At 47.7% G+C, this 11391-nt stretch overlaps 1 protein-coding gene across 2 annotated transcripts; it reads right to left on the bottom strand.

Moving 5' to 3' along the window:
- Positions 1 to 7593: 7593 nt before the first annotated feature.
- Positions 7594 to 11007, bottom strand: LOC102926683 (serum amyloid A-3 protein). 2 transcript variants are annotated; one of them, XM_076542717.1, is made up of 4 exons: positions 10868 to 11007; positions 10225 to 10319; positions 8212 to 8350; positions 7594 to 7858 (listed from the first exon to the last, which is right to left on the bottom strand). In XM_076542717.1, exons 2-4 carry the CDS (start codon positions 10313 to 10315, stop codon positions 7720 to 7722), a joined length of 369 nt encoding a protein of 122 aa, XP_076398832.1. In that variant the 5' UTR covers positions 10316 to 10319; positions 10868 to 11007; the 3' UTR covers positions 7594 to 7719. The 2 variants fall into 2 exon arrangements, with proteins under 2 accessions (XP_076398832.1, XP_076398838.1); XM_076542723.1 differs by having other exon boundaries at positions 10225 to 10316; positions 10868 to 10890.
- Between the last annotated feature and the right edge of the window lie 384 nt (positions 11008 to 11391).

The raw sequence follows: 11391 nt of genomic DNA, 5'->3' as shown, positions 1-11391 counted from the left end.
GCTGCTCAAGTCTGTTACAGGGCAGCTGAGTCAGGAAGACACCTCAGCCGGGGCCAAAAGCCTGGCTAGTGAATCTTCCAGGACACAGCGGCTGGGACCTGGGACCAGCAAGTTGTCTCCCTCTGAACGTCAGGGCCCTTCTTGGAGCCTCGGCTTCTGTTAAAGCTCACAGAGCACAGCTGCATCGGGCTGACTTGGTTTGCACAGGATGCAGAAAGGGCTTTGGCTGTGGTGTCTGCAAACGTCCTGACATGCCTGAGGTGAGGTGCAGGGGGCTAAGGTTTCTGAACTGATGGCAGAAGCACCACTGGAAGTTCTTTGTGTGGTTGTTTGTTTGTTTGTTTGTTTGTTTGTTTGAGACAGGGTCTCAACTAATATGGCTAATATAGCTCTGGCTGACCTGGAACTTGCTATGTAAACCAGGCTGACTTTGAACTCACAGAGATCCACCTGCCTCTGTCTCTCCTGTGCTGGGGCTAAAGGTGTGAAGCATCACCACATCCCACCCATCTTGAAGTTCTCTCTGATTAACATTTGATGCTGGGCAGTGGTGGCGTGTGCCTTTAATCTGGCAATTTAGAAGCAGAGACAGGTGGATTTCTGTAAACTTGAGGCCAGCCTGGTCTACAAAGCAAGTTCCAGGACAGCCAGGACTACACAAAGAAACCCTGCTGCAAAACACTTTTTTAATGTAATAAATAAATAAAATAAAACACCACTTGGTTTCTGGAAACCAACATATCCTATCACACCTCTAAACAATTACACTCAATGTGACTAGTAACCTGAATTATAAGCTATATGATATAACTTATGTCCCTATATCTGTATAAATTTATAATATATTCATTCTGTCGATTCTCTTCCTCCACAGAACTCTAATGCAGCTGCTGAGATGCACCAAGGCCACTACAGCTGTGGGAATAATAATGCACCAGACTCTATCTGGAGCTGGTGGCAGAATTTGGCAGAAGGCAGAGACAGGTGGATCTCTATGAGTTCAAGGCCAGTCAGACTAGATAGTGAGACCTTGTCTCAAAAATAAATAAAAATAACTGGGCAGTGTTGTTCGAATCTTAGAAGGTCTTTTAATTAAAAAAAAAAAAAAAAAAAAAAAAAAAAAAACAGAGCCAGATATCAGGGTGAAAGCTGAAAGATCAGAGAAGCAGAACAGCCAGCCACCAGTTCTTACCTCTTCATAATCTTCAGCCTAAAGAGAGTGAGTTCCTGTCTCCTCACACCTTATATACCTTTCTCTGCCCTGCCATATTACTTCCTGGGATTAAAGGCATGTGTGTGCTTCCCAAGCAAAGGCATGAGATCTCAAGTGCTGGGATTAAAGGTGTGTGCCACCACTGCCTGACCTCTTTGTCTAATCTAGTGGCCGGCCCTGTCCTCTGATCCTCAGGCAAGTTTATTAGGGTACACAATGTATCACCACATGGCAGAGTCATCCACATACTGCTCGTCTCACAGGAATAGAATATACATGGGTCGTGGAGGCTTAAGGCAAGGTTGTAGAAAGTTGCTGAGGCCAAGCAATAAGTGGCAGACTTAGAGTCCCCATAAGGCGGCCCTGGGAGTTCACTGCATGAAGTTGTTAAGGAAAGTGAAACCTAAATTGCAGTGGAAATCCGAGGATGTCGGAGGTACTAGGAATGTGGAACATCTGCCAAGAACAGCTGCAGGCATGAAGTGGAGCCAGCCCGAGAGAGAGGTCTCTTGTACGCGGATAACTGAGCTGGGGGGTGGGGGAGGCGGGGTACCGAAGACTTGGAGCCCGGATAAAGAATGGAGCTGCAGGGCTGGCGTTCACGTTGCTGGGTTCTGGTCTTGCTTTGGCCTGATCTTTCCTTGCTGTGCTCACATCCCCCCTTTGAACTGAACGCCGACACTATACCACCGCGTACGGAAAATATTAGCTTGGATGTGTAGAGGCTAAAGTTAAGAGCTTGCCCAGGTCTCACAGAGACTCTGCACTTAAACTTTTGAAGTGTTAGAAAGGTTAAGACGCTGGAGACTGTTAGAGACGGACTAAATGCCTCGCTGCACTGTGATCGCGAGACTGTAGTGCCTGGGCAGAATGTTAAAGTCTGCGGTGATGTGTTTCAAGCTCAGGACGGGTGGATTTGTGCTGGTTAATCTTTATTTTCTACCCAACTGGATCTATAATCCTAGGAGACACACCTGTGGGGATGTCTGTGAGGGCGTTTCCAGGTTATTACGTGGGGGAGGGAAGACCCACCCTGAATGTGGCCAGCACCATCCCATGGACTGGGGTCCCGGACCAAATACAGAGGGAAAATGGACCATGAACTGACCACCAGCATTCACTGCTCTGCTTCCTGACTGGATCCAGCATAACCATGGGATTCAGCCTCCTGCAGCCCCGATTCCCGCCATGCTGGACTGTATCTTCAAACTGTGAGCCAAGAGACCCTTGCTTTCCCGGGCTGCTTCTGTCAGCCCTGTGTCACAGTGATGGGAACCGTGCCTGGCGGTCCTGAGCAGCTCCTGGAGCAGACCTTGCCAGCAGCTCATGATGCCAGCATGCTGCACTTCTTCCCGGCCTGCCTTTAAGGCCGGTTCACTAACTCCTTACTTTATTCCCCCTGCAGAGTGGGAGCCCTCGAGGGCAGACATCCACAAGCCTGTCTGGCTCCCTCGTCATAGGTGAGTGTGTGTGAAAGGAAGAATGAAAGACTGCCCCCGGGGGCACGGGCATTCTGGAGACTGGAGCAGGAGGATTGCCACTACTTGGGGGCCAACATGGACTACAAAGTGAATTTAAGGGCAGCCTGAGGCTGCTTGATGGGAAATGGGCTTAATTTCCAATTGCCAAAAAAAAAACCCCAAACCTTAAAGAGCTGCTTAACATCTTAGAAGGGAAGGGGTGCACATGAGTAGCGGGAGAGGCAGAGTTAGCTTTTTGTTTTGTGTCTGGGTCTTACTAAATTGCTCAGGCTGGCTTCACATCAACCCTTCTGCCTCAGCCTCCCAAGCACTCGGTACAGGCTCATGCCTCTGTACCTGGCATCCATCGGTAGTGTTGTTTTGGTTTTGTTGGTTTTGGCTTGGCTTGGTTTGGTTTGGTTTTTTCAAGACAGGATTTCCCTGTGTAGCTCTGGCTATCCTAGAACTCACTCTGTAGACCGGGCTGACCTGGAACTCACAGAGACCCGCCTGCCTCTGCCTCCAGAGTGCTGGGATTAAAGGCGTGCGCTGCAGCCATCACCGCCCAGCTATCGGTGTGGTTTTTTAATGCCTCTCATGAGAATGAAAAGGAATTCCCAAACGCAATATGCTTTGTGCCACTGTGGCAGCTTACTCCTAGTAACACAGGGTGAGTATAAGGAAAGTTCATCTAAAAGACTGAAGGCTATAAGCAGCTTACAAGGGATTGTAACAGCGTGGCTGTCTTTCCGTGGCAGGAGCACTTAAGACCAGTTCTCAGAAACTAGGACACAGCAAACAGCCTCTTCCGTTTCCCTGGAAGTGGTCTGCAAAGTGGCTGGTATGCCACAGGGAAAAGGGTGTCCTCGCTGCTGGGGACACCCTGCCTGTCAGAGACTAGAGTGGGAACTATTTTTTTTTTCAGTGCCACAAACTGATTCTGTCCAATGCTAAGATGCGCAACATTCTCAGGGAAGAGCTCTTTCTACATGAAAGATGACTTGAAGGCCATGGGTTTGGTGTACCTGTCAACACAGGTGAGGATGCTGACCCAGCCCTCATGTTGCTAGCCTTCAGTGTGACTAGCAATGGCACCGAGGGTTCTCCCGGCTGTGACCCTGTCTGTTCTGTTGTTGAGACCCCTGTCTGTTCTGGGGGCTGGGGGGGTGGGTGGGTATGCACAGCCTCTGGAAGGAGCCAGAACAACCCACTGCATTTCTGGGGTCTCTAGAATTAGAGATAAATCTCTCTGTCCTCCCAATCCTGCATAATCCTCCCTAACAAGGCATCTGATTCTCTTTTTGAGACATGTAGTCCAGGCTGGTCTTAAACTCTAGCAATCCTCCTGCCTCAGCCTTTGGGAGGTAGAAGGTTCTGGAGAACTGAAAATGAATGCACATTCAAACCCAGCTTTGTTCCTAGAACTGGAAGAGTTACCCAGTGACCTTCACTGGGCACACAGAGAAGCAATCCCCTGCATCCCTAAAAGGAGTGGTACCCAGAAACAAGCTTCGGACTCTTCCACCATGGACATGTCTCACACAAGAGGACGTGGGCACATAGAGGAAGAGGCACTGCTGGGGCTCCACTCACACGACCTTCTAGAAAAAAATTCCAGGGAGTGCACAACCCCCAACAGCCAGAGCTCAGGGCAGGGTGCGACCGCCAGCCAGTTTAAGAGAACTGCATCAGAAATGGAACCTAACCTACACCCACAGTACCAAGTGTGGTGATAATTCTGTCAGAACTCATAGAAATGGAGTTAGGGTCAATGCTCAGCTCTAGAGCCCCTGCCTAGAACCCCACGCCCAGTGCGGATCGTGGTAAGGCACCTGCCTAGCATGTGCAAGTCCGTGAGTGACGTAATCACTGTTCCGCTGCTCTGATGAGACACCATGACCAAGGCAACTCATAAAAGAAAGTCTGTCACTGGGGGCTTGGCTCACAGCTGCAGAGGGTTAGTCTGTGACCATCACGGCGGGGAACATGGCAGCCGGCAAGCAGGCAAGGCGCTGGGGCAGTAGCTGAAAGCTGACAGCCTGATCCTCAGGCAGTGGGCAGAGAGGGTGAGACTGAGCCTGTTGGAGCTTTGGAAACTTCACACCCTCAGGGACACACTTCCTCTCACAGCGTCACACCTACTCTAACAAGGCCACTTCTCCAAACAGCTCCACTAACTGGGGGCTGTGGCAGTTTGAATGTCATTGGCCCCCATAAGCTCATAGAGAGTGGCACTCTTGGGAGGTGTGGCCTTATTGGAGGAAGTGTGTCACTGTGGAGGCGGGCTTTGAGGTCTCCTTTGCTTAAGCTTCCCTCAGTGTGACGTTCAGTCCACTTCCTGTTGCCTTGTGATCAAAATGTAGCCAACACGCCTACCCGCACACCGCCATGCTCCTCACCATGATGATAATGGACCGAACCTCTGCACTGTAAGTCATCACCTCAATTAAATGTTTTCCTTTTTAAGAGTTGCCGTGGTCACGGTGTCTCTTCACAGCAATAGAAACCCTGACTAAGACAGGGGCCAAACATCAAATGTGTGAGCCTATGGGGGCCATTCTCATTCAGACCACCACACTGAGTTCTGTTCCCAGTCCTCTAAGTGGGAGAAAAGAAAAAAAGAAAAGAAAGAAGAAAATGAAACTAAACCCTTGTAGAAATATATCCTCAAAAGAGTGACTTTTGTAACAAAATTCAAGAAGAAAGTTTAAAACCCCTGAGAATGAAATGGCATCCTCAATAGTTCTGGACAGTAGCCATGACAACCTCAAACTACAATTGATCATTTCTTTGGATTTCCAAAAAATTATGGTAACAGTCATTTCATTCACTGGCTCCTAAGCTTGTTCCCACACTGCACCCCCTGGCTGGAGTTTTTGCTAATTGGCATATAACACAACATTTACCACTTTAACCACATGGGAGTGTACTACCCTGAAGCCTTGGTTTCATTCGGTTTTGTTCAGCCTCTTTGTCCAGTTCCAGAACCTTCTCAGTGCCCCACAGGAGATACCACACCAGCAAGTACCCAGACTCTGGCAATCAAGAATTTGTTCCTGCCGGGCAGTGGTGGTGCACACCTTTAATCCCAGCACTCGGGAGGCAGAGCCAGGCGGATCTCTGTGAGTTCGAGGCCAGCCTGAGCTACAGAGTGAGTTCCAGGAAAGGCACAAAGCTACACAGAGAAACCCTGTCTTGAAAATAACCAAAAAAAAAAAAAAAGTATTGTTTAGGGTTGGGGATTTAGCTCAGTGGTAGAGCACTTGCCTAGCAAGCACAAGGCCCTGGGTTCAGTCCTCAGCTCAAAAAAAAAAAAAAAAAAAAAAAAGATTTAATTTAGACTGGGTGGTGGTGGCACACGCCTTTAATCCCAGCACTTGGAGGCAGAGGCAGGCGGATCTCTGTGAGTTCGAGGACAGCCTGGTCTCCAAAGCCAGTTCCAGGAAAGGGCTCAAAGCTACACAGAGAAACCCTGTCTCGAAAAACCAAAAAAGAAAGAAAGAAAAAATTTGTCCCTGGATTTGCTCCTCCTGACATTTCACAGAGTGGACTAGGCATTGCGTGGCCTTCTGTGCTTGCTCTCTCGTGGGGCAGAGGCTGCCAAGGCACATTCCTGTCTTAGTCTGTCTTGGTGCTTCACCTTTTATCCACTGAGGAGTCCTCCCCCTACCAATGGCCACCTTGTGTTCATCCACCAGTCACCTTCCACTTTTCTCGTGGTCAGTACTGGCTCTGGGAACACTCCTGTAAGTTCGGATGGACCACCACTTTTCAACTACATGGAGTCTGCACCAGGTGTAGTTACAATAGTAACTGTTAGCTTATTGAGGAAGTACAGGCCATCTAGAAAGCTGACCTTGTATCTCAGGCCCAGAGACTATAAATTAGGCTGGAGAACTTCCTGAAGCTTCCCCAGTACTTGCCACGAGAAGACATCCGTGAGGACCAGGGCACTTGGGAACACATAAGTGTAGTGCATGTGCTTCAGAGAGAGGGTATCTAAATGCCCCCATGGGGCAACTGAGACAGTCCTCCATCACTGAGGCAGTCCTCCATGGGCCTTAGGGTAGGAGTCATGTGTTTAAGAGACAGTTATATCCACTGTTTTCTCTTTTTCTGGTGTTTTAATACTTCTGACTGACACACAACTGCACAGATTTATGGGAGATCTTAAATATCTGGGCCCCAGTTTCCAAGATTGGAGAATCTTCAGGGATTATGTAAAGGGAGCAGCCCCAGGCTATACCTGGGGCCTGGAGCTGGTCACTGCTGGAGTCAGTCCATCATAGGTCAGCATACTTTTGCTTTTTGATAATTTCTTATAGGTTGTGGGGAGGGAGATGCCAAAGCTTTTCTATCCCAGAGACGTATTACAGAATGTGTCTTCTTTCCAGAATTAATTTTACAAAATGGGAGTGACTTGCCTTTTTGAAGGGTGAACATTATCTATAGAAACATTATCTATAGAAACATCTGAGGCTTTCTTTGTGGGAAGCATCAATCTCTTAAAACAATTACAGGATGGCTTTGATTTCATCTTTAGTCTTTCTAAGTTATATTTTGCTAAGCAAGAATTTATCGATTTTTTTATATGGAGGACATGGGGTTGGAAGGGCCTCACACATGCTAGGCAATCACTCTGTTATTAGGCTATATCCTCAGCCCAGAATGTATTGGTTTTTATCTAGTTTTTAACTTCATAACCAAAATAGTACACAGGGCTTTCTTGCTATCTGCCTGTGTTTGAGGGGATACATAATACATGTTTTGGTCCATGTATAGACATATAGAGTTATACTCCAACTGCTATCTTTTCATATCTCTTTCTTAAAAAATAAAACAGTGGTGTTTCTTGGTCATTCCTATGGCCCACATCCTCAATACGACTGTCCTGTGCTCCTTCAAATGACAATGACAAGCTACATTTCACAAGAATTTATTCAACATTTTGGGGTGCTTAGGGATCCAGAGTTTAGGAACTAATTCAGTTCAGTAATTGCCTCTTTCGTTGGGTCTGCATGGCTGGGAACAACATGAAGAGAAAACTCAGTATTTATTAGGCAGGCCAGCAGGTCGGAAGTGGTTGGGGTCTCTACCATTCCGACCCCATTTGTTGGCAAACTGGTCAGCTCTTGAGTCCTCTGCCCCACGTCCTGTGAACCTCTGAATACCCTCTCTGGCATCACTGTAATCAAGACAGACAAGAAGAAGACCCATAATCAAGCTGATGGCAATGGCCCCACCCTCTGGACTCCCTTCTTCATGAGATGGCCCTAAGAGGAGCCCAGAAACACCAGGGAAGGAGAGGCTGGTACTGATCCTGCCTGAATAAACACCTGCTCAGCCCAGGAAGTCACCCTCATGATGGATGAGCAGCACCAGGGGAGAGAGGGTGGGGTATCATGCATCATTGCCAACCACTCCCAGTACTATGCACAGAAAAGAGGATGGTTAATGGGCAGTGTGCACAGGATGCAGAGGAGAGCCCCTCCTGACTGTCCAGAGCAGTCAAGCTCTGCTCACCGAGACCTCTGTTACCTGATCACTTTAGCAGCCCAGGCTCCTCCTGGTCCCCTTTGGGCAGCATCATAGTTCCCTCTAGCATGGAAGTATTTGTCTGAGTTTTTCCAGTTGGCCTCCTTCATGTCAGAGTAAGCCTGCCACATGTCTCTAGTCCCTGGAGAGTTAGGAGAATGATGAAGAAGATTGCATTTAGGCAAAAGAGAGGATTAAAACTTCCGTCCAACTCATCCCAATGACTTCAGCCTTTCACAAACCACAGAACTGTTGCTGGCTTGAAAAGAATAGTTCTTACTTCCCCATGCCTTGCAAAGAGAAGTGCTTTTGGAGCGAGTTTTATTCTGAGGGATTCCTGACTTAACTCTGTTGATGTTGGTCTTTGGCTGCTCCAAAAGCATTCAGAGGAGAGATGCTCTCTAGGGGATGTTTCATCATGTGATGATGAAGCTCTCTCTGAAATGGCCCAGGGAAACTTCTGTCTATGGTGTGAGACATGAGGCCTCTTCCCTTCCTCTGCCCCCTCTCTTCTTCCATTTCTTTCCTTTCTCACGTGTTCTCTTCCTTTAGAGGCAGCATGCATCTCTATATAACCCTGGCTAGCCTGAAACTCACAATCCTTCTGCCTCAGCCTCCCAAGTGCTACAATCACCACTGCAGCCACAGCTCTCTCCTAGCACAGGCCATGGGAGACACTGCTCTCCGGGCAGAGTGAGTGCGGTTCTTCTCTGACCCCACGGAATGTCCAGCATCTATTGCAACCTGAGCTGTTCTCAGCTCTCCACCAGCGGAGACAACAGTGAGTTCTCTGATACAGACAGAAACAAGCTGGATGATCAGAGACTCTAGGTGGCAAAGGGCACACTAGGTTTGAAACGTCTACATCCTCTCCAAGAACAGGGAAGAGTATTAGCCACCTTGGTGGTTATACAGAAAACCTGAGAAAATGCACGTGGGATGTTCATGGAAGATGCTCAATTTATCATCTCATTTATCTACCTCTCAGGAAGGTGCCACAAACAGCAGAAGGTGTAAACCAAGGACAGCTGTGGTGAGCTGTGCACTGAAGGACAGATCCAGCTAACATTAGATGGGAAATATCTTCAAAAGTGACAAGTTAGGAGAAAAGGGAAAGCCCAATATCTAGGTTCATTTAATTTTTATTGTGCTGTGGCTGGTGGGATGTACTTTCCTTGGTGACAGTTTCTTGTCCATGTCTCAGCTCCAGAAGACCTATATTCCAGGTAAGCAAGTCACAGTCTTCTGTGGGTGGCAGGGGATCTGGAGCGTCCTTCACAGACAGCTGCCTTCCCCAACCCATGACCTGCTGCTTCTCAGGTCAACAGTGAGTGTGTGCTCATGAAGTCCTCTCTCTGTCCGGGGAGCTGTGTCATGGATTATGAGGAGTGGGCCAACTTGGGCTAACCTGTGCTCTTCCAGGGTTTTTTGTTGTTGTTGTTGTTGTTGTTAGGTAGCTTATTATGCTTTGTGCCTCTGTTTCCTTAAAAGATAGACGTAGCACTACACCACAAGATTAATTTAAAAACTAAATCATTTCCACACATATTGGACAGCGCCTTTTCATTGTGTGAAGAGTTCAGTTAGCCTTGGCTGCTGTCACTGTGGACTGTGGACTGCACTGGTTCTCCTGTGCCTGGCCTGGAACACTCTACCCTTGGGATCTACTTCAATTCACAGTCACCAGACATAGACCCCAGACACCAGACATGAGCTGCCACAAGAGGGCAGCAGATCCCCTCTTCTGTTGGCGAATCTGCAACTTTCAAATACAGATTGTTCCTACACTCCTGTGGGAAAGCTGCTGCACAAACATTACGTGATCTCAGGCTTGGGATCCTCACAGAAAAAGGTAAACACTGACCAGAAGAGTTCAGAACTACATGGGAAGAGCAACACAGCTTGTCTATCCATGGAGACTTCACAAGCACGTTATCCCTTAATTATGTGGTCCCTGCTCTGGTAAATACTTGGAACTCACAAATGCAACCTCCTGTCCCCATCCTTTGCCCTTACCTTGACCAGCCTCTTTCATGAACTGGAACCAGCTTTGGCTGTCAACTCCCAGGACCAAGAAGCAAAAAATGATGGCAATGGATGGCTTCATCCTGCTGTAGGGCCGGGAAAACACAAGGATGAATATGCCATTTCTTGGGGCGGTGGATGCTTCTGTAATGTTGAGCTGTCCTTTAATGCCAGTAACCAATCCCTCTGGATTTTATACATAAACCCACACACGTGTAGAGGTAGATGATATAAGTGGATTCCAGGGAGCTATCTAGCTCCCCATTTCCACATTTCATTAGACTCCCACTGTCTGAGAGTTTGCAAATGGATCGTTAGCATAAAGCACATTGCATTCCAATCTTGCCAGCCAAAACCCAAGTGTATAGGAAGTTTCTAGAGAGGTGTGTAGGGGCCTTATAACCATCATAGACCTCTGCAGTCTACCTGTAGAGGGCTGACTCCACCCTCCCCTGAATTCACACAGAAGCATACAACAAATCTCCATGATAAAAGTATCGCCTCCAGTGAATTCTAATTCATCTAGTAGATTCATTCAGGAAAGAGACAGAGCAGGAAAACACAACAAGTGAGTGAATGCTGTTGGGAAAAAGAATTTGCAAAGAGCAAATGTTGGAAAGTTCTGATAACTCACCTGGGCTGTCAGTTCCTGCTGAGACCTCTGGTGAGTGGCTTGTGTCACTTGTTGAGGAGATGTGGCTGAGGCTATCTATATATACTGTCCCTCAGCTAGTAGAGCAATCCCCTGTTTCATCTTGCATAATCCCACTTGGCCGTTATTTATCTTTCAGAACATAAAGATTTCTCTTCACACAGGTCTCCTTTTCCCAGATTGCACAATCTGGCCATTTTCAGGAATGTGGCAGGTTGGGTTTTCAGAGTCTTCCCTGTCCTGACTGGGAATAAGCACAATGAGTACTTTCCATCCAATCATGTAGTGCCAATTTCTAAGGGAGGGATGTTAATACTGGAAAAAGAAATCTGAATATGTACTGAATCATGGAGGTGCACAGCAACTCCAAAGGCTGAGCTAAAGTCCTCTCAAAGCATAGTTCAGAATTAAGCTGGGCCTAGGAAACAGGAGAAAGGAAGGCAGAAATTGACGTTTAGCATCCACATGGGTAAACTCAACACCGGGAGCAGACTTCTCCAGACTCA

This window comes from Peromyscus maniculatus, chromosome 1, assembly GCF_049852395.1.
Source record: "Peromyscus maniculatus bairdii isolate BWxNUB_F1_BW_parent chromosome 1, HU_Pman_BW_mat_3.1, whole genome shotgun sequence".
NCBI classification, from domain to species: Eukaryota; Metazoa; Chordata; class Mammalia; order Rodentia; family Cricetidae; genus Peromyscus; species Peromyscus maniculatus.
The sequence above is the reverse complement of the archived record's forward strand: the minus strand, read 5'-3'. Positions and strand labels throughout refer to the sequence as shown.